The sequence below is a fragment of the Salmo salar genome, chromosome ssa05 (assembly GCF_905237065.1).
Source record: "Salmo salar chromosome ssa05, Ssal_v3.1, whole genome shotgun sequence".
In the NCBI taxonomy this organism is placed as follows: Eukaryota; Metazoa; Chordata; class Actinopteri; order Salmoniformes; family Salmonidae; genus Salmo; species Salmo salar.
In genome coordinates, this window is record NC_059446.1 from 62,049,352 (window position 1) to 62,073,237 (window position 23,886).

The 23,886-nt window shown below is 45.1% G+C and overlaps 1 protein-coding gene across 2 annotated transcripts; it reads left to right on the forward strand.

Moving 5' to 3' along the window:
* Positions 1 to 446: 446 nt before the first annotated feature.
* plin6 (perilipin 6) lies at positions 447 to 23,880 on the forward strand. 2 transcript variants are annotated; one of them, XM_014201110.2, is made up of 8 exons: positions 447 to 538; positions 13,927 to 13,972; positions 14,054 to 14,252; positions 14,438 to 14,520; positions 15,009 to 15,246; positions 16,464 to 16,645; positions 20,906 to 21,172; positions 21,428 to 23,880. In XM_014201110.2, exons 2-8 carry the CDS (start codon positions 13,943 to 13,945, stop codon positions 23,222 to 23,224), a joined length of 2,796 nt encoding a protein of 931 aa, XP_014056585.2. In that variant the 5' UTR covers positions 447 to 538; positions 13,927 to 13,942; the 3' UTR covers positions 23,225 to 23,880. The 2 variants fall into 2 exon arrangements, with proteins under 2 accessions (XP_014056585.2, XP_014056584.2); XM_014201109.2 differs by lacking the exon at positions 447 to 538 and adding an exon at positions 13,024 to 13,168.
* Positions 23,881 to 23,886: the final 6 nt, after the last annotated feature.

Genomic DNA, 23,886 nt, shown 5'->3' on the forward strand with positions numbered 1-23,886 from the left:
GAAGTATGAGGGAACTACATGACATTTAGTTTGGGCAAATCGTGAAGGAGACACTTGCATTCATATTACACTTTTCTACAAGAATATCGTCAAATCTGTATACTTGTACTTTGATTTAGCTTTTCCAGTATTAATAGCCATATTATAAGTTCAACATTTGCAAAACAACCAGTTTTCATAACTTCATAACTCTGAATATTCTTATACTTTTTGTCCAAAAGGTATGCTGTCACACAAGGTTAGCAGCTACATTTTGCAACAGATACAGGGTTTCCGGATACTCCCGTAAAGCCCAGCTCATTGGCTATCTAGCTAGATTTGTTTGACCCCGATTGGTACTTATTTGACAAAATTAGAGGCGATCAAGTGATGACCGCCCACGCGCGTCATCGGCGTGCCATGAAGGCGCCGCTTTCTGATCAAATTTGGTGTCCTATAGGATATACTACACACAATGATATAGTGAAGTCTGGTTACGTTCTAGGATCTCTGAGGAATACATACGAACGTGATTTGACTGGTTGAAACAACGTTTAGGGTGAGATTTTCACAGATTCCGTTCTTTGCAAATTGAACGAGTGGAAATACAAAATCAATTGTGCATGCTATATGGACCTTTTAGGATATGAAAAAGGAGTTTACCACTGATCTATGTATGTGACACCTTCTTAAATTACACAGATGACTAGTGCTGCTTCAGTCACAGGCCTTAGAACTATATTACACCACAAGAGGCTGTTGTTTGTCATGATATGTCCAATATTTTCATGTTGCATATTGTGCTTGAAGTTAATGAGGAGCAGCTGATCGAATTACCAATCTTGAAGAATCCATTTGACATATCCAAACTGGTGGAGAGAGTACTGGGTAAAGTTAAGGCTGTGAGGATCACGACAGGCAGGCTTGTTTAGATTTTTTGTACTTCTGAGGATCAGAAGGAACGTGTGTTGCGTTTCACCCGATTTGAGAAGTTTGGCAGTGTGTGTCTCTTCGGAAAAGGGCATCCCTCAAGGGGGTAATATCTGCCGTCTCGAGGGAAGTCGATGTTGAACAGATTAAAAATATTCCTGGAGTGATTGATGCACGTCGGATAAATTGTGTGGTGATTTATGAAAAAGTGAAGAGCCTATCTGTGCTTTTGTTTTTTGATATGGAGTCTCTCGCTACTCAAGAGCAGTTGGGGTATTTAAACTAGAGTCAGAGCATTTATCTCAAGACCAATGATCACTGTAAAGCTTTTGGACATGTTTCAAGTGTTTGTAGAAGGGAGAAGCCAATATGTCCAAGTTGTGGAAAAGATCATGTGTTTTAAAAGTGATAAAAATGTGACATGGTGCAATTGTGGTGGGAATCATGAAGCCACGTCTTTGGAATGTGAAGGGGTTAAACCAAGGCCTCGTACCTTTTTAAGGGGTTAATAAATTGTTTTATGATAAACTGTAAGGTCTCCTCTTCAGGAGACCTCTGTGTGTGTTAACACCCGTTTTGAGTGCTGTGCCCTTCAGACACTATCAGAAGGTGGAAACTGCCTACGTTCATTGTCACACCCTGATCAGTTCTACCTGTCCTTGTTATTGTCTCCACCCGCTCCAGGTGTTGCTTGTTCTCCCTGGTGTATATACACTGCTCCAAAAAATAAAGGGAACACTTAAACGACACAATGTAACTCCAAGTCAATCACACTTCTGTGAAATCAAACTGTCCACTTAGGAAGCAACACTGATTGACAATAAATTTCACATGCTGTTGTGCAAATGGAATAGACAACAGGTGGAAATTATAGGCAATTAGCAAGACACCCCCAATAAAGGAGTGGTTCTGCAGGTGGGGACCACAGACCACTTCTCAGTTCCTATGCTTCCTGGCTGATGTTTTGGTCACTTTTGAATGCTGGCGGTGCTTTCACTCTAGTGGTAGCATGAGACGGAGTCTACAACCCACACAAGTGGCTCAGGTAGTGCAGCTCATCCAGGATGGCACATCAATGCGAGCTGTGGCATGAAGGTTTGCTGTGTCTGTCAGCGTAGTGTCCAGAGCATGGAGGCGCTACCAGGAGACAGGCCAGTACATCAGGAGACATGGAGGAGGCCGTAGGAGGGCAACAACCCAGCAGCAGGACCGCTACCTCCGCCTTTGTGCAAGGAGGAGCAGGAGAAGCACTGCCAGAGCCCTGCAAAATGACCTCCAGCAGGCCACAAATGTGCATGTGTCTGCTCAAACGGTCAGAAACAGACTCCATGAGGGTGGTATGAGGGCCCGACGTCCACAGATGGGGGTTGTGCTTACAGCCCAACACCGTGCAGGACGTTTGGCATTTGCCAGAGAACACCAAGATTGGCAAATTCGCCACTGGTGCCCTGTGCTCTTCACAGATGAAAGCAGGTGCACACTGAGCACATGTGACAGACGTGACAGAGTCTGGAGACGCCGTGGAAAACGTTTTGCTGCCTGCAACATCCTCCAGCATGACCGGTTTGGCGGTGGGTCAGTCATGGTGTGGGGTGGCATTTCTTTGGGGGGCCGCACAGCCCTCCATGTGCTCGCCAGAGGTAGCCTGACTGCCATTAGGTACCGAGATGAGATCCTCAGACCCCTTGTGAGACCATATACTGGTGCGGCTGGCCCTGGGTTCCTCCTAATGCAAGACAATGCTAGACCTCATGTGGCTGGAGTGTGTCAGCAGTTCCTGCAAGAGGAAGGCATTGATGCTATGGACTGGCCCGCCCGTTCCCCAGACCTGAATCCAATTGAGCACATCTGGGACATCATGTCTCGCTCCATCCACCAACGCCACGTTGCACCACAGACTGTCCAGGAGTTGGCGGATGCTTTAGTCCAGGTCTGGGAGGAGATCCCTCAGGAGACCATCCGCCACCTCATCAGGAGCATGCCCAGGCGTTGTAGGGAGGTCATACAGGCACGTGGAGGCCACACACACTACTGAGCCTCATTTTGACTTGTTTTAAGGACATTACATCAAAGTTGGATCAGCCTGTAGTGTGGTTTTCCACTTTCATTTTGAGTGTGACTCCAAATCCAGACCTCCATGGGTTGATAAATTGGATTTCCATTGATTATTTTTGTGTGATTTTGTTGTCAGCACATTCAACTATGTAAAGAAAAAAGTATTTAATAAGATTATTTCTTTCATTCAGATCTAGGATGTGTTGTTTAAGTGTTCCCTTTATTTTTTTGAGCAGTATATATATCCCTGTGTTTCCTGTCTCTCTGTGCTAGTATGTCTTGTATGTTCCAAGTCAACCAGCGTGTTTTTCCCGTGCGCCTGCCTTTTCTATTCTCTTTTACTAGTCCTCCTGGTTTTGACCCTTGCCTGTTTTCTGGACTTTACCCACCTGCCTGACCATTCTGCCTGCCCTGACCTCGAGCCTGCCTGCCACACTACCTTCTGGACTCTGAACTGGTTTTGACTTTTTGCCTGTCCTCGACCATTCTCTTGCCTACCCCTTTTGGTTATAATAAATATCAAAGACTCAAACCATCTGCATCTGGGTCTCGCCTTGTGCCCTTATAGTTCATACTCCTCCTGTCTGGGCCCCGCCTGGCTATCTGAGGTTCTGAGAATACGACTGGTTTTCTGAGAACACAAGGCTGCCTCAGGCCTGTTGAAAACAGCCACCTGTCAGAAGATGCTTAGACTCGTTCACCTTGTTATGACCCAAAACTTGTGATGAAAGGTCAAGTTTCGGTCAAACCCACTTCTGAACTTTTAATTGCTGACTAGGTGGTTGCTGCTGTCAGGGGGAGGTTAGATTGATTAAAATGTTGTTGCCAGGGAAAGTCACGCAAGGAGGACTGGGGAGGCTATATGAGTTACAGGATGTCTTAGACATTTTTCAGAACCTGGGGAGAGCTATCATAAACTGTACTCTGTACCAACTTCTGCCTACAATTGTATTACAAAATTGACCAACAAATGCCTGACAAGGATGAAAGAGAATGAGGTGGCCAAAGTCAGGGCTGTCCAGAGCATTTCATTTGCAGCGGCTGTTAAAAGGGTTGAGGGTTCAAATGGTGCTCGTGAAGATTTCATGGTGGTGGATAGGGCTTCAATGCAGACTGCAGGGGTTGCTTTCACGAGCAGAACCCAGATATTTTAAAGGTTAAGAAGGTGGACTTTGTGGCCTTTATACACTATATATACAAAAGTATGTGGACACCCCTGGATTCGGCTATTTCAGCCACACCCGTTGCTGACAGGTGTATAAAATTGAGCACACACCCGAGCAATCTCCATAGACAAACATTGGCAGTAGAATGGCCTTACTGTAGAGCTCAGTGACTTTCAACGTGGCACTGTCATAGGAGGCCACCTTTCCAACAAGTCAGTTTGTCAAATTTCTGCCCTGCTAGAGCTGCCCCGGTCAACTGTAAACGCTGTTATTGTGAAGTGGAAACATCTAGGAGCAACAACGCCTCAGCCGCGAAGTGGTAGGCCACACAAGCTCTCAGAATGGGACCACCAAGTGCTGAAGTGTGTAGTGCGAAGAAAATAATTTGCAACACTTACTACCAAGTTCCAAACTGAATCTCGAAGCAAAAGCACAAGAACTGTCATTGAGAGCTTCATGAAATGGGTTTCCATGGCTGAGCAGCCATACACAAACCTAAGCTCACCATTTGTAATGCCAAGTGTCGGCTGGAGTGGTGTAAAGCTTGTCGCCATTGGACTCTGGAGCAGTGGAAATGTGTTCTCTGGAGTGATGAATCATGCTTCACCATCTGACAGTCTGACGGAAGAATCTGGGTTTGACGGATGCCAAGAGAATACTTCCTGTCCCAATGCATAGTGCCAACTGTAAAAGTTTGGTGGAGGAGGAAAAAAGGTCTGGGTCTGTTTTTCATGGTTCGGGCCAGGCCCCTTAATTCCAGTGTAGGGAAATCTTAAAGCTACAGCATACAATGATATTCTAGACAATTCTGCGCTTCTAACTTTGTAGCAACAGTTTGGGGAAGGCCCTTTCCTGTTTCAGCATGACAATGCCCCCGTGCACAAAGCGAAGTCCATACAGAAATGGTTTGTCAAGATTGGTGAGGAAGAACTTGACTGGCCTGCACAAAGCCCTGACCTCAAGCCCATCGAACACCTTTGGGATGAAATGGAACACCAACTGCGAGTCAGGCCTAATCACCCAACATCAGTGCTCAACCTTACTAATACCCTTGTGGCTGAATAGAAGCAAGGCCCCGCAGCAATGTTTCAACATCTAGTGGAAAGCCTTCCCAAACTGTGAAAGCATTCCCAAACTGTGGTTGTAGAAACCAGACAACAAAGTTTCAAGGTTGTTGTAGCAGTAAAGGGGGGACCAGCTCCATATTAATGCCCATGATTTTGGAATGAGATGTTCGATGAGCAGCTGCCCACATACTTTTGGTCATGTAATGTAGCTATGGTGATTAATGGCACTGCCAAGATGGAGAGGAGGTACAGGAAAATGTATTTCATTGTGGATGCAGCGGAGCGGTTCTTGGGACTGAAAGATTTCTCAGTGAAGGAGTTGCATAGATTATTGTCACAAGCCGTACCACCCTCTCGGGGCCTAGAGCCTGAGAAGGGAGATATGGAGATTTGAAGGAAGGAAGGAAGGAAGAAAGGAAGGAAGGAAGGAAGGAAGGAAGGAAGGAAGGAAGGAAGGAAGGAAGGAAGGAAGGAAGGAAGGAAGGAGTGGGAGTTTTGTTTGGATTTTTCAATGTACTATTTTTATTTGGGGTGATTAAGTTAGTTTTCCATATCACGTTTTTCAATTCGTCCAATACACCTTTTTGGGTTGTAGTCTACCATAAAACCCACAGAAGAAGAAGAAGAAGAAGAAAGAGGAGGAGGTATGGGGTGTGATTTTCTTGTAGGCAGAGCGCATTGGAGAAGGTTTCTATTGCATTGACAGGCACGACTCAGGCCTGTACTCTACTCAGACCGGTGCGCCTTAACCAATCAGAGCTGCAGTAGCCATCTTTGAAAAGCTAGTCAGGTAAAGAGCTTTTTTATGTCTTAAAGGGATGTGTTGTATTTTTAAATGGTCTTGAATAAGCTACAGTGGGGGAAAAAAGTATTTGATCCCCTGCTGATTTTGTACGTTTGCCCACTTACAAAGAAATTATCAGTCTATAATTTTAATGGTAGGTTTATATGAACAGTGAGAGACAGAATAACAACAAAACAATCCAGAAAAGCGCATGTCAAAAATGTTATAAATTGATTTGCATTTTAATGAGGGAAATAAGTATTTGACCCCCTCTCAATCAGAGAGATTTCTGGCTCCCAGGTGTCTTTTATACAGGTAACGAGACCAGGATCGTGGTGTTACCCTTTGAGGGAGGAAGATCCGTGAGGAAATCCACCGATGAACGCCAAAGAGGGATCCGGATGAGCCAGCATGGGAGCCGAGGTAAACAGAGCCTTCAGGTGACCAAAAGCCCTGTCCGCCTCAGCCGACCACTGCAGTCGCACCGGTCCCCCCTTCAGCAGTGAGGTAATGGGAGCCGCTACCTGACCAAAGCCCAGGATAAACCTCCGGTAGTAGTTGGCAAACCCTAGAAACCGCTGCACTTCCTTTACCATGGTGGGAGTCGGCCAATTACCCACGGCTGAAATGCGGTCACTCTCCATCTCCACCCCTGAAGTGGAAATGCGGTACCCTAGGAAGGAGGCGGACTGTTGGAAGAACAGACATTTCTCAGCCTTGACGTACAGGTCATGCTCCAACAGTTGACCAAGCACCCTGCGCACCAGGGACACATGCTTGGCGTGTGTAGCGGAGTATATCAGAATGTCGTTGATATACACCGCTACACCCTGCCCGTGCAGGTTCCGGAAAATCTCGTCTACAAATGCCTGGAAGACTGATGGAGCATTCATCAACCCGTACGGCATGACGATGTACTCATAGTGCCCTGAGGTGGTACTAAATGCCATATTCCACTCGTCCCCCTCCCGGATACGCACCAGGTTGTAAGAGCTCCCGAGATCCAATTTTGTGAAGAAGCGTGCCCCGTGCATTGACTCTATCGCACTGGCTATGAGAGGCAGCGGGTAACTGTACCTCACAGTGATTTGGTTGATACCTCGATAGTCAATGCACGGGCGCAGACCTCCATCCTTCTTCTTCACAAAAACGAAACTCGAGGAGGCAGGTGAAGTGGAGGGCCGAATGTACCCCTGCCCCAGGGATTTGGAGACATATGTTTCCATAGTTGCCGTCTCCTCCTGTGACAGGGGATACACGTGACTCCTGGGAAGTGCTGCGTCTACCAGGAGATTTATCGCACAATCCCCCCGTCGATGTGGTAATTGAGTCGCCTTCTTCTTACAGAAGGCGAGAGCCAAATCGGCATATTCAGAGGGGATGCGCACGGTGGAGACCTGGTCTGGACTTTCCACCGTAGTAGCATCGATGAAAACCCCTAAACACCTCCCCGAGCACTTTCGTGACCACCCCTAGAGAGCCCTCTGTTGCCACGAAATAGTGGGGTCATGACAGGCCAACCAGAGTAGGCCCAGCACCACAGGAAACGCAGGAGAATCAATAAGGAAAAGACTCATTCTCTCCTTGTGACCCTCCTGCGTAACCATGCGGTGGCCTCCCTAATTAGCCCTGACCCTAATGGTCAACTATCTAGGGCGTGCACAGGGAAGGGCATATCCACAGGAACAATGGGGATCCCTAAACTATGGGCAAATGCTCTGTCAATACAATTCCCAGCTGCGCCTGAATCTACGAGCGCCTTATGCTGGGAATGCGGGGAAAACTCAGGAAAATGTATAAACAAAAACATGTGAGCAACAGGGGGCTCTGAGTGAGCCTGGTGCCGACTCACCTGGGGTGAGAAGAACAAGAAGAGGGACCGACTTCGGCGGAAGTCGTGACAGTATGTTTTGTTTTGTATTGTTTGAAGAATATAAAATTAGGATAAGACACCTGCCAATATGAATCTTTAGTGTACAGTTCCTCTTTTTATTTGAGCTCATAAAGACCATTGGTCTTATGACTGTATTTATCCCATCAAAGCACACAAATCAATCATTTCTGTGTTAATGTGTTTACACCACTTTTTACAGTCATGTCACATGGACTTTATTTAATCTTCATTACTTTTAAGGAAGAAGCTATTATGTGGCCTGTGGATATGCTTGAGGTTACCCATGTGCTGCATCAAGGACATCTTCCATGCTTTTTGGGGGGATAAAATCTAATTTTATTTGTCACATGCGCTGAATACAACAGCTGGACTTCTAGGTAGAGCAGCAAAGAAAAAGCAATATCTCAGACTGGCCAATAAAAAGAAAGATTAAGATGGACAAAAGAACCCAGACACTGGACAGAGGAACTCTGCCTAGAAGGCCAGCATCCCAGAGTCGCCTCTTCACTGTTGACAATGAGACTGGTATTATGCGGGTACTATTTATCTATTCTCAAACTAGACACTCTAATGTACTTTTGCTCAGTTGTGCACCGGGGCCTCTCACTCCTCTTTCTATTCTGGTTAGAGACAGTTTGCGCTGTTCTGTGAAGGGAGTAGGACACAGCGTTGTACGAGATCTTCAGTTTCTTGGCAATTTCTCGCATGGAATAGCCTTCATTTCTCAGAACAAGAATAGACTGACAAGTTTCAGAAGAAAGTTCTTTGTTTCTGGCCATTTTGAGCCTGTAATCGAACCCACAAATGCTGATGCTCCAGATACTCAACTAGACCAAAGAAGGCCCGTTTTATTGCTTCTTTAATTAGCACAACAGTTTTCAGCTGTGCTAACATAATTGCAAAAGGGTTTTCTAATGATCAATTAGACTTTTAAAATTATAAACTTGGATTAGTTAACACAACGTGCCATTGGAACACAGGAGTGATGGTTGCTGATAACGGGCCTCTGTACGCCTATGTAGATATTCTATAAAAAAATCTGCAGTTTCCAGCTATAATAGTCATTTACAACATTAACAATGTCTACACTGTATTTCTGATCAATTTGATGTTATTTTAATGAACCAAAAATGTGCTTTTCTTTCAAAAACAAGGACATTTCTAAGTGACCCCAAACTTTTGAACAGTACTGTAGGTAGAGTTATTAAAGTGACTACCGTAAATTCCGGACTATAAGCTGCAACCTTTTTCCCAGGCTTTGAACCTCGCGGCTTAAACAATGACGCGGCTAATATATGGATTTTTCCAGCTTTCAATTAAAAAATAAAAAATAATAACACATTCTGTGACGTGCTCAGTTTTTTGGCGACATGAAGCTTTCATTAGACCAATGAAATTGCCGAACGGGTTAAGGTCAAACAACTTTTTTGTTTACTGTTTAGATTAAATCGACCGCTCTCAAACTTCCCATCATTCTGATTACGGTAGTCATTTTGTCACCCTCATCATGGCAAAGACACGGAGAAATGCATATGATGCAGCTTTCAAGTTGAAGGCGATTGATCTGGCTGTTGGAAAAGGAAATAGAGCTGCTGCATGGGAGCTTGGTCTTAATGAGTCGATGATGAGACGTTGGAAACGGCAGCGTGAGGAATTGACTCAGTGCAAAAAGACAACTAAAGCTTACTGCTAATGTTTTATTTTTTGTTACAAGCCGTGTTTCGTTAAAGCCTATTTATTTTTGTTACAAGCCGTGTTTCGTTAAAGCCTATTTATTTTTGTTACAAGCCATGTTTCGTTAAAGCCTGTGTAAAGTTCCTTTGTTTCAATGTACCGGTAGGCACCTGCGGCTTATAGACATGTGCGGCTTATTTATGTTCAAAATATATATTTTTTTTTAATTCAGTGGGTGCGGCTTATATTCAGGTACGCTTAATAGTCCGGAAATGACGGTATGCATAGATAATAACAGAGAGTTGCAGCAGTGTAAAATAGGATCTGGGTAGCCCTTTGATTAGCTGTTCAGGAGTCTTATGGCTTGGGGGTAGAAGCTGTTTAGAAGCCTCTTGGATCTCGACTTGGTGCTCCGGTACCTCTTGCCGTGTGGTAGCAAAGAGAACAGTCTATGACTAGGGTGGCTGGACTCTTTGACAATTTTTAGGGCCTTCCTCTGGTATAGAGGTCCTGGATGGCAGGAAGTTTGGCCCCAGTCGATGAGAATGGGGGCGTGCTCTGTCCTCCTTTTCCTGTAGTCCACAATCATCTCCTTTGTCTTGATCACATTGAGGGATAGGTTGTTGTCCTTGCACCACACGGTCAGGTCTCTGACCTCCTCCCTATTGGCTGTCTCGTTTTTGTCGGTGATCAGGCCTACCACTGTTAGAGATTGCATCATCTGTGGATCTGTTGGGGTGGTATGCAAATTGGAGTGGGTCTAGAGTTTCTGGGATAATGGTGTTTATGTGAGCCATGACCAGCCTTTCAAAGCACTTCATGGCTACAGACGTGAGTGCTACAGGTCGGTAGTCATTTAGGCAGGTTACCTTAGTGTTCTTGGGCACAGGGACTATGGTGGTCTGCTTGAAACATGTTGGTATTACAGACTTAGACAGGGAGAGGTTGAAAATGTCAGTGAAGACACTTGCCAGTTGGTCAGTGCATGCTCGGAGTACACGTCCTGGTAATCCGTCTGGCACTGCGGCCTTGTGAATGTTGGCATGTTTCAGTGTTACTTGCCTCGAAGCGAGCATAGAAGTAATTTAGCTCGTCTAGTAGGCTCGTGTCACTGGCCAGCTCTCAGCTGTGCTTCCCTTTGTAGTCTGTAATAGTTTGCAAGCCCTGCCACATCCGACGAGCATCAGAGCCGGTGTAGTACGATTCGATCTCAGTCATGTATTGACGCTTTGCCTGTTTGATGGTTCATCGGAGGGCATAGCGGGATTTTGTATAAGCTTCCGGTTTAGTGTCTCGCTCCTTGGAAGCGGCAGCTCTACCCTTTAGCTCAGTGCGAATGTTGCCTGTGGTTGTGGTATGTACGTACAGTCACTGTGGTGACGACGTCTTCGATGCACTTATTGATGAAACCAGTGACTGATGTGGTGTACTCCTCAATGCCATCAGAAGAATCCCAGAACCTATTCCAGTCTGTGCATGCAAAACAGTCCTGTAGCTTAGCATCTGCTTCATCTGACCACTTTTTTATAGACCGAGTCACTGGTGCTTCCTGCTTTCCTGCTTGTAAGCAGGAGTCAGGAGGATAGAATTATGGTCAGATTTGACATGGAGTCATCTGTGAAATTCAGCAGGGCTTCTGGGAACTTCCACTATACAGAAGTCCATTCATGTAAAGTGCATTCCACTCCTTGGAAATTGAAATTGGCTAAATTTCAGATTTGGCTTGAAATAAGAGACAGTGTATTATGTGAATAACCTTTACCTTAAGCTAGCATCTTTCCCTCTAAATGAAGAATCAGCCTTCAACTATGATAGAAGGATTGTTTCATTAGAAAGAAAATGTTAGAAAGAAAATGTTCTTGAATGTAGGAATGAAGTTCAATAAAGATGCTTCCTTTGCTCTATGATGGATGAGATCCGGGAAAATGGCAGTAATAGTGTAGAAAATAAAAAAAGTTTTACCACAGTTGGCCTTTGTTCAGGTCAAGTAGTTAGGCCTAATCAATTCTAATTTTATTTGTCACATGCGCCGAATACAATAATGTGTGTGTGTGTGTGTGTGTGTGTGTGTTTGTGTGTTGGAGTGTCAGTGTAGTGGTGTGTGGTTAGAGTCCAGTGAGTGTACATTGATCCTGTGCAAGAGGACAAAATCCTGTATCATTGCAAGAAATAATAATAGATAAGAAAACAAGGGGGTCAATGCAAATAGTCCAGGTACCCTTTTGATGAACTGTTCAGTAGTCTTCTGGCTTGTGGGTAGGAGCTGTTAATGTCAGTGAAACTCTGTTTAACGACATCTGTGGCATTTCATTGAAATGAGCTTCGGTCAACTAAGAACATAGTGTATCCTCTGTTAAATTTTGGAAATGCCCAGATTAGTTAACTTGAAAGTTTCTTGGGTTGTTTTTTCCATATCATCACACGTCACTTCTAAACTGGTTCACATAATTGAGTCATTAGAGCTGACGAACTTTAATAGCCTCCTCAAGTGTGGCTCTGTGAACATTGATGGTGCACTGCCCTATGCGACTCCCAATCATGGCCAGTTGGAATCGAAGCAGGCTTTCTGTAGTGACGCCTCAAGCACTGAGATGGAGCACCTTAGACCACTGCGCCACTCAGGAGCCCATGTTATATTAGCCTACCAACCAGGACCCCTAAGTCATGGAGTTAAGTGGCACAGCTATAGTTGGCCATGTTTAGCTAGACACTAATCAATGTATTAGTCTACCTAGATGACTAATAGGGTTGTAGTAAGCTTTCAGATACTTTTAAAATCTTTTCAAAAGTTGTAACATCATCTACTATGTCAAGGTCAATCCCTCTTAAGACCTTGAGAAACTTCATCTCTGAATAATTTCAGTAGTCACAGCAAGTTGACTCAATCTTGTGCATGTAAGCCTATTCATGTTTTCTGATTGAATCGGTGTATGGTGTTTCCAATGATGCTTTGGAAATCAAATCACTTATGCATGTTTCATTTATTTATTCAGTAACTGTTGGAAGGGATAGGACATTAAAAGCCCCTACTTCAACATTAAGTTTCTAGTACAGTTTTTGAAGGGCTAAGTAGTAGGCCTAGGCTTTCATTTAGACTGAGCGCTCAGGCTTCAGAATCAGAATTGGAATACCTGATGTTCAAATGCTGACCCTTCTACCTCCAGAGGGTGTTTTCAGCTGTTATCGTGACTGTTGTAGACATTCCACCACAGAACAAGAAAAATAACAACCTTGCTCTTTGCAAACTGTACAAGGCTATAAACAAGCAACAACAAAAAAAACATCCAGAGGCTGCTTTTCTGGTGGCGTAAAGCCTAATAATATGCATGAAATATCAATGCAGAAGCAACGTATCCGTCAATTTGCTATGCTCCTCTAATTGCTGAGAGCAAAACTGTGATTCGCAGTTCGATCACATGTGTGTCCGTTCCAAATTGCAAAGATGTCATAACCCGCGCACTTCAGCAGCTATACTTATTTAGTGCTGAACGGCTCTGGAAGCTCGGGAGTTGATAGGCTGAATTGAAAGTTGTGCAAGCCAGACCTGCATAAACACTTGGAGAAGAGTTTGTTAAATTTCATATTATACTTCAAATCTTTAAAACTACAATTTTCTGAGGTAAGAATGTTATTCCATCGTTTTTATCAGCCTTCAAGAAATGTTTCCTTATTTGCCTATGCGAGGCTACCTAGTTGGTCAATCTTGAGGCAGATGGAGTCATTAGCCTGGGCTACAACAAGGTGTTAGTGGTAGCCTATGTTGGCATATAGTTTTTATATATATCATTGACAGTAATTCTATTCAAAGCTCTGCTTACTTGATCTTATTCCAAGCATATAATTGTCTTGTCTTTCAATATTTTCCTTTAAATGTGATAGTGTGAGCAGAATTGCTTTCTGTTTTTATGTTTCTGGTCAATACCACTAGGCTGTGGCGTAATATTTGATCATACTAAAACCTTGATGTAAGGATGGATGACCTCTGGTTTATGTAAATATTTATTGAGTACCTTACTGTTGCTTAAATTAATTACAGAATTGTTTGAAATGGTTTCTTCATTGCGGCACTGCTGAACAGTTCATTCCCTTTCATGACTCCCATTGTTCACTGTCATCCTCCTTGGGTATGGTCAGCGCCCATTGAAGGGATAACTAGATTTCCATGCTAGGAGCATAGAACAACTGTTATCACTGTGGCACTCTAGCAGCTGACAGTACCATGTAAACAGGATGTTAGATTCAAGATAAGGAAGTCATTATGAAACAGATGTGGGAAAGACTGCTTGGGGCATTCTGCTTTGCCCCCTGTGTCCCTATGAGATGTTTGCCTGACAGTCACTAAGGTAATTCACTCTTTCTACATATTCTGTTTTACAGGATTGGTGAAAAGGACATGTCTTACACAAATAATCATTACATTGAGGTGAGCTGGAAAATATATAAAAACAATAACCAGGGGTTAAACGTTTGATTCCAGGGGAGTAAATTGTCCTTCTTTCTCCAGGCCAACGCCGTGCAACGGCTGGCTAGTCTGCCGCTCTTCGACTCCGCCCTGAAATCTGTTGTTTCAGTTTACACGGACGTAAAGGGCCGTTACCCGCTCCTGGGTGTGGTGGGGGGCGTGGCTGAGATTGGGGTGCGTAATGTGTCCCAGGCTGTCATTCTCCGTGCCACCCCCCTCCTACTTAGTCTGGAGCCCCAGAGTGAGTCCACTGAATACTGAAAACTCTACTGATTGATTCTACCCTATTGCCTTATAACTCTCATCTGCCATCAAATATAAAATGTAAAATGTGAATAACTTTAACATGGATGCCACCGCTACCACCAAATAACTCTAACTTTTGGTTTCCATGTCTCACCATTGGTTCCCTCCTCCATATTGCAGTTGAGGTCGTCAATAACTATGCTTGTATGGGCTTGGACCAGCTGGAAGATAACTTTCCCGTCCTGCACCAGTCTACAGAGGAGGTGGGTGTCTTCTCTCTCTGTTTCTGTTCTGCCTGGTCCAGTGGGTGATGATGCAGTGTGTGAGCCTGACTGACTGGTCTGTTATCGTAGACACATTCTGATTGTTCCAGCATTAACTGACCTTTCACACCACTTTATAGTCTATTAGATGCATTACCAGAGTTTCAATAGTTGACATTGACATTACGTTTTAATGGCGTTAGACTATGTGGAAGGTTACTGCTACTGACCATCAGTCATGTTGGATGGATTCCATTTATAATATCCTACTATTGCTCTGACTGATTATTTCTCCCTTTTTCTAAATTCCAAACTGCCTCTCTCCCTTTCTTTCTGCCTTATCATCTACAACTATTCTACCACTCCCACCTCCCCCTTTTTCTTCACTCGCCATCTTTCACTTCTTTCATTATCTCAACACCCTGCTACTTCTTTATCACCCTATTCCCTACAACCCTCCTCTCCTCCACCCCCCATCCTCCACACAGGTATTGGGTCACCTGAAGGATGCCTTCTTTCTGACCCTGGATGACGTGCAACTGCGTGTGAATGATGAGCTGGACGGGATGCAGGGGCGCTGGGACAAGCTGACCGATGCCACCTGGTACTACCTCCTGGCTCTGCAGGAGTCACAGCTGGGTCAGATGGCCACCTCGGGCCTGGACGACATCCTCACACGCTCAGAGGAGGCCATGGCCAAGTACATGCCCCTGACAGCTACACTGCGTGAGTTTTGGTGGAGGGTAGTGGAGGGGCTAGTGCAATTTACACAGTCTTTGCCGAATGGTGGATTGGGAGGCTGTCTTTCTGCTGAAGTATATTCATGAATGCTTTATGAGGTCTTTGGTCTAAAGTCAGGTAACAGTATACAGTGTACACCACAATCTGCATGGTCATCCTATTGCTGCTTTCTGAGCTTTACCACAGGGGGCGTAAATGCTCTTCAAGTGTTTGATAATGTCCCTACTAATTTGCTTTGAGGCTGTTCTAATACACAATGACATCCATAATAACAGATTTGAGAATAAAAACGTATTTTCAAATCTTTCTATTGTGTTGTTTTGTAAATATTTTAATCATAGGAAAAAATATAATAAATAACTCATTAAAATAGAGTATAATTGATATCCTGCTGTCTGTAAAGCAGATCTAATCGACATGAAAACCATATTGATGTGATGCACTGTTGTCTTGGTAACATTGCAGTACATTATCAAATCATACTGACTCATATCCTCACTTGAAATATAAAGTGTGCTTGTAAATTCTATTTCCTTTCATCATTCATGATTCATAGCCTTCCCTGTGGCTCAGTTGGTAGAGCATGGTGTGTGCAACGCCAGGGTTGTGGGTTCGATTCCCACGGGGGGCCAGAACAAAACAACAACAAAAAATGTATGAACTGTATTCACTACTGTAAGTCGCTCGGGATAAGAGCGTCTGCGAAATGACTGAAATGTAAATGTAATTCATCAACATGTAAACAATCAAGCATGTTTTTAGATTGTGGAGTGCATAGACTGTGTTGATCAGACAGTGTGTCACAGTGATGACGCTCTGTGTGTTGGGCAAGAGGTGTTTGGAAGGGGTGAAAGGAGTTGTGATGCCTGTGTGAAAGAATTGACACATAGCCTACCGTGCAAATACAACCAACTACTAGTAACCCACTGGGCACAGACGTCAATTCAACGTCTACTCCACATTGGTTCAATGCCATTTCATTGAAATTACGTGGAAACAACGTTAATTTAACCAGTGTGTGCCCGTTGTGAAGTATATGACCCTAACACCTCGCTCTGTCAATATGGCTGCGTCCAGTCTGCTTCGAATATTGGACACTACAGTTACGAGGGCAAGTTTTGGCAACAAAGACACATCTACATCTTTCTGTTGAGTTGACCACACCATATTTGTCTTTTGACTTGCCTCTGTGTGTTCCCCAGGCCTAGAGTGGGAGAGGAGGACACAGCAGTATGAGGACGAAGATGGGGAGGATGAGCCTGGGTTGTGGACGCGGTTCCGAGGCCTCCTGCTCTCTCTGAGCCTGCAGCTGTACCACCGCCTGCTGAAGCTCAGAAACAGGCTGGAGCGGGCCATGGGGATGCTGCAGGATGCTACCGACAGGGTGAGAAACACCTAGAACCCTCTCTATGGCTGTGTCCCTAAAACGAACCTTTGTCTGCTTCGTCCCCTGTAGTCTCAACTACAGGCCTCTTGCTTTACACGTATCACGTCCTAGCCCAGGTCAATCTGCTCTCTCCTCTTCGTCCTTTCTCACACTATGACTCTCATTCATCTGAACCACCCATCCTTTGCCACCCTCCGTGTCTCACTCCCCTGTGTTTTTTACACCTTTCTCTTCCTTCTCGTTTTCCTCCACACACCAATCTGTTCCTCATTGCTGTCAGACCTCGCATCCATCATGATAAACTATACCGCCTCCTCTTTACTCAATCAGGGTACAGCACAAATTCAAACAAGGTATTAAAGACATTTAGATGTACAGTTAAAATAGTCTAACATTCAGACAATATAATAATTTATACAAAAAGTGTAACATAATGATAATAACAATGTAATAATAAAATAATGACACAACAGAATAACTTTAAATGGATGAATAAAACAGAGCATTTTCAGGCAGCACCTCAGCTACTCTTTGTTGACCTCCTCTGTAATCAATTGATGCTAGGTCCCTCGGGAGGTTCTCTAACCACCACAACATCCTCTGCTGTCTCTGTCTGCCTTTATTGGGTTTGGGTTAAATAGAAGCAGGCTACGTGCCCAGAGACATGGTCAGTGCTCTCTGTGAGGGCTCTAGGGCACTCCCTGCACTCCCTACTCCCTGAATGCGCGTTTTGTTCGCGCGTTCAGGTCACTAATCCAAAGGCATAACGCGAGAGCGCAGAACCAGAGACAAAAAGTCAAATAGTTCCATTACGTTCATAGAAACATGTCAAATGATGTTTACAATCAATCCTTAGGGTCTTTTTAACATAAAACGTCGATAATATTCCAACCGGACAATAGCGTATTCATTACGGAGGTAAAAGAAGGAGAGGCGCGCCAATGTGCCCGCGCAGTAAACAACTCACTGGTCCCAGGCAGTCCACTGATTGACTGAGCTCCTATTCTCTGCCCAGTAACAGTAAACGGATGAAACAAGTTTAAAAAGGCTGTTGACAGCCAATGGAAGCCTTAGGAAGTGCAAAATGACCCCACAGACACTGTAGTTTGAATAGGGATTAGATAGAAGAACTACAAGTCACTTCCTGGTTGGATTTTTCTCAGGTTTTTGCCTGCCATATGAGTTCTGTTATACTCACAGACATCATTCAAACATTTTCAGAACCTTCAGTGTTTTCTATCCAAATCTACTAATAATATGCATATCCTACGTTCTGAGCCCGAGTAGTAGGCAGTTTAATTTGGGCACGTCATTCATCCGAATTTACGAATACTGCCCCCTGTCACTAAAAAGTTATGAAGCTCAAACTGGGTTTAGGTCAGTTGAAATTGAGGGATATTTTCAATAACAGGGTCACTATATGGGTCACCTCAAGGAGGTTTTTAAGAAAGAGGATGAACATTGAGAAGAATAACTACTAGATTTTCAATGGATTGTTTTATAATACATTCATTTTTAAATTTATGGTTCTATGAACTAAAATTGGGTTGATAGTGAAACTGTCAAAGTAGTTACTGAATATAAAAATAAACAGTAACACTAGGAAATGTTTAATGAACTTTCGTAGAGATATTATACAACTATAGGGTTTCCAGCAGCCTCTTTGCTTGAACCTCTTGTAATGTGCTGTGAAGGAACGACCTGAGTCCACATTTTTCCTGGGGTAATTGGTGCTAAATGACCCTAACTGCTGCTGCAGGCTGGAGAGAGAGGAGAATAGGCTGGTGCTGAAAGCCCACCAATGAGGGTCGGCCTCATCAGACAAACACCCTCATTAATGCTCCTGTACACTCTCCCATGGAGACTGAGGCGCTGGGACAGAAACGTGTCTGTGTGAGACAGCGTTTGCATGTGTGTGTGTGGTGTCCTCAGATGTCCTACGTCGATGAAATTTGGCAGCGGGTACCATGCTGCATTGTTACGTTTGTCCTGAGTCTGTCCCCAGGCTACTTTGGGCCAGTGTCCTGTCCCCTCACCAGAATCCTTGGTTTGGTTTCACACATCAGGAACTTAGCTGACCCAAATACCTCTCCCACCTTTTTTGTCTTCCCCACCAAAACTGTGGGACTTGGCCTAGTTCTAGAGACTAGGTAAAACATGTTTGCCTATCTGGAGCTGTTGATCCACACTACAAGCTCACATGTAAAAGCCTGGAGGATGTGTGATTTGATCTGCTTCTAGTTCCACGTTACATCTGCGGTAAACAATATACGCTGCCAGGCATTTTTTCACGGCCACATTGAGCCAAGTGATGTGATATGTCAGATCTTATAATGCAGAAGAGAACAGACCTAAAAAGAATGACGCATTTCATCAATGGTCATATTCAAGTGTCTTCCAGGTCAGATGACATCCTCTTGGCAGTGGATGGACATTGGTTGTTTTTTATGGGTAAATGACTAGTTTTACAGTGGCTGTCAGTTTGTCATGTTTGTTTTTTCAACTTCACAAATAGTGGTGTGAAATCGCTTTAAAGGGTCCTTCAACAATTTCTCCAAAGACTGATGAAATTCATATACAGTTGGAAGTCGGAAGTTTACATACCCTTAGGTTGGAGTCATTAAAACTCGTTTTTTAACCACTCCACACATTTCTTGTTAACAAACTATAGTTTTGGCAAGTCGATTAGGACATCTACTTTGTGCATGACACAAGTAATTTTTCCAACAATTGTTTACAGACAGATTATTTCATTTATAACTCACAGTATCACAATTCCAGTGGGTCAGACGTTTACATACACTAAATTGACTGTGCCTTTAAACAGCTTGGAAATTTCCAGAAAATTATGTCATGGCTTTAGAAGCTTCTGATAGGCTAATTGACATCATTTGAGTCAATTGGAGGTGTACCTGTGGATGTATTTCAAGGCCTACCTTAAAACTCAGTGCCTCTTTGCTTGACATCATGGGAAAATCAAAAGAAATCAGTCAAGACCGCAGAAAAGAAATGGTAGACCTCCACAAGTCTGGTTCATTCTTGGGAGCAATTTCCAAACGCCTGAAGGTACCACCTTCATCTGTACAAACAATAGTACGCAAGTATAAACACCATGGGACCACGCAGCCGTCATACTGCTCAGGAAGGAGACGCGTTCTGTCTCCTAGAGATGAAAGTACTTTGGTGTGAAAAGTGCAATCCCAAAAAAACAGCAAAGGACCTTGTGAAGATGCTGGAGGAAACAGGTACAAAAGTATCTATATCCACAGTAAAACGAGTCCTATATCGACATAACCTGAAAGGCAGCTCAGCATGGAAAAGCCACTGCTCCAAAACCGCCATAAAAAAGCCAGACTACAGTTTGCAACTGCACATGAGGACAAAGATCGTACTTTTTGGAGAAATGTCCTCTGGTCTGATGAAACAAAAATATAACTGTTTGACCATAATGACCATCGTTATGTTTGGAGGAAAAAGGGGGAGGCTTGCAAGCCGAAGAACACCATCCCAACCGTGAAGCACGGGGGTGGCAGCATCATGTTGTGGGGGGGCTTTGCTGCAGGAGGGACTGTTGCACTTCACAAAATAGATTACATCATGAGGGAGGAAAATTTTGTGGATATATTGAAGCACATCTCAAGACATCAGTCAGGAAGTTAAAGCTTGGTTGCAAATGGGTCTTCCAAATGGACAATGACCCCAAGCATACTTCCAAAGTTCTGGCAAAATGGCTTAAGGACAACAAAGTCAAGGCATTGGAGCGGCCATCACCAGGCCCTGACCTCAATCCTATAGAAAGTTTGTTGGCAGAACTGAAAAAGTGTGTGCGAGCAAGGAGGCCTACAAACCTGACTCAGTTACACCTGCTCTGTCAGTACCAAAATCCACCCACCCAACTTATTGTGGGAAGGTTGTGGAAGGCTACCCGAAACGTTTGACCCAAGTTAAACAATTTAAAGGCAATGCTACCAAATACTAATTGAGTGTATGTAAACTTCTGACCAACTGGGAATGTGATGAATGAAATAAAAACTGAAATAAATCATTCTCTCTACTATTATTCTGACATTTCACATTCTTAAAATAAAGTGGTGATCCTAACTGACCTAAGACAGGGAATTTTTACTAGGATTAAATGTCAGGAATTGTGAAAAACTAAGTTTAAATGTATTTGGCTAAGGTGTATGTAAACTTCTGACTTCAACTGTAACTGCCATTATAAGTCTGTAAGTCTTCAGCTAAGTGCCTTATCATCAGATGGGCCTGAGCAGGCTGCTGGAGGTGGTGGGCTCTGTGCTCCAGAGGCTGCAGCTGCTCTACGTGTCCCAGATGTTGCGCCTAGAGGCCGTGAGGAGGCTGGCCCTGGACCAGCTGAAGGCCCAGGTACGGGTCCTGGCTGAACTGGGGCCCATCAAGCAACTGCTGGGACTGCCTGCTCAGGTGCAGCTTGTGGTGGCCGACCTGCAGGAGCTGGGCAAGATTCTACTACAGCTGCTGGTCAACAGCACCCCTCTGTACAACATGGTGAGCATTCTAGATTATAGTTGCACCCTTCCTTACTAGGTTACTTAACCTTCCTCTTTGTATCATCTCCCCTCGTCTAATATCTCCTTTATTTGCCCTCATATGTCTCTCTGTATGTATATTCCCCACAGTCTTAATCCCCTGTGTACCCCCACCTTTTATCTTGGTCGCTTTCTCTCTCTCTCTTTCTCTCTCTGTCTCTCTCTCTGTCTGCCTCTATCTCTCTTTCTCTCTCTATCACTGTCTCTGTATCAGCTCCAGCAGCCAAGTGATCAGGATGTGGAGGACTTCCTCAACCAGCAGGAATCCATGTCCTCCGACACCACTCGCCGCAGTTCTGCCAATAGCCTCTTTCTCAAGGCCATGGACGGCCGCCCACACAAACGCACAAGCTCGTATGCCCGCTCCCAAAGGGGCTCAACCAGTGCCCCCAGTCCAGCCTCAGCCAAATTGCCCAACGGCAGCCAGAAGCAGGATGACCAGACTCTATCTCTGGAGCTCAAGAACCTGGATCTCCCTTCCACCATCGCTGTGTGTCATCGCTCTTCAATACGCAGGGGCTCATCCAGCGGCATCAATCCCCCAGACCCCAGCCCAGTCCCCGACCCAGCCCCGGCTAACCCAGCCAACGACGATGACCAGCCTCTCTCTCGCCAGGGCAGCCAAAAGCCAGACGATCAGCCTCTCTTTCTGGAGCTAGACACCCAGGAGCTCCCTTCTACAAGCACCGTGCTTCGCCCCTCCTCGGCTGCCGAAGTCCTCCTTGGCTCCATCCTCCAGTACCTGAGCTCTGAGCCACTCTCAGACGAGACCATTATACCCGAGGTGGAGACCACCGAGAAACACACCGAAGCCAGAGACGATAGCTCACCAAGACGCGAGAGCCTGTCTGCTCACTCCCGCTGGAGCTCGTCCAGTGCCGTTGCACCCGAGGTGGAGACCACTGAGGACCTGAGCCCTGAGAAAGTCTCAGATGAGGCCATGGCACTCGAGGTGGAGAGCACTGAGTACTACTCAGATGCAAGAGACGTGAGCCCATCCAGACGCCACAGCCTGTCTGCCTGCTCCCACAGAAGCTCATCAAGTGCTGGTAACCCAGACGACCAGCCTCTCTCTCGCAGGGGCAGCCAGAAGCCAGACGACCAACCTCTCTCTCGCCGGGGCAGCCAGAAGCCAGACGACCAGCCTCTTTCTCTGGAGCTGGACCCTCTAGAGCTTCATTCTACCAGCACTGTGCGTCACCCCTCCTCGGCTGCCGAGGTCCTTCCAGGTTCCATCCTCCAGTACATTAGCTCTGAGCCACCCACAGACGAGCCTGTTGTACCCGAGGTGGAGACCACCAAGAACCACGAGAGCCCACCCAGATGCAAGAGCATGTCTGTTCGCTCCCGCAGAAGCTCACCAAGTGCTGGCAACCCATCAAACATCCACCAGGGCAGCCAGATGCGGAATGACAAGCCTCTCTCTGTGGAGTTTGACATCCTGGAGGTCTCTTCTACCAGTGCTTTGCGCCGCCGATCCTTGGCTGCCGAGGTCCTCCTTGGCCCCATCCTCCAGTACCTGAGCTCTGAACCATCCTCAAACGAGACCGTTATACCTGAGGTGGAGACCACAGAGAAGAACGCACACGCAAAAGACGAGAGACCACCCAGACACCAGAGCCTGTCTCCCCGCTCCTGCAGGAGCTCGTCCAGTGCGGTTGTGCCCGAGGTGGAGACCACTGAGTACTACTTTGACGAAGGAAACGGCAGCCCACTCAGACGCAAGAGCCTGTCAATCCACTCCCGCAGGAGCTCATCCAGTGGAGCCAATGCCCCAGTCCCTGGGCTAACCTCGGACAACCCACACAATGACCGCCAGGGCACCCAGATGCAAGACAGCCTGGAGGAGTTGGACACCCAGGCCCTCCCTTCTACCAGTGCCATGCGTCGCCGCTCCTGGGCTGTCGAGGTCCTCCTAGACCCCATCCTGCAGTACCTGAACCCTGGGCACTCAGAAAAGGACGATATAGAAGAGGCCGAAATACCTGTGGTGGAGGCCACAGAGCACTAAGAAGTCACCAGTGTCCTAGAAATGGCCACCCTTTGCAGGTCCCAGGTGTAAGACTTATTAGTTGATTTTAGTTTGTGGGTACACATAGGGGGGCCATAGTTCAGCAGACATAATCTGTGATAGGTCCATTGGAATACAAAATGTGTCAATGTATGTCTCTGAAAGATTCAGCCGCTCTACTTCATGTACAGACGCCAACCAACATTTGTTTTGGTTTCCTAACTGAGCATCATGTGACATTATACACCTTGTACCTCATTATATCTAACCTAACTGACCTAACTATTCTTAAATGATGTGCTAACTTGATGTCGCATTCTGTTTCCTGTTACCCTAAGTAGCCGTGCGAAACAAAGCTTGTCATGATTAAAGGTAAAGTCTGGATTGATTGGCCTAAATATGGATGATGGATGGATGTTGAATGTGTTGATTGAGGAATGAGCATTGAATAGACAGTAGAAAATGTGTAAGTCTTTATTACAATGTCATAACATTTAATATTTCATAACATATAATACAAGACACGTTTAGATTGTCCTATAGTATGCATCAACATAATATTGGTTGTATTCAAGAAATAAATAACATTTGTATTGCTGCGGTGAAATGTATTGAGGTTATGAAGAGTGAAATAAAGTGTAATTTCCCCATCTACAGTACAG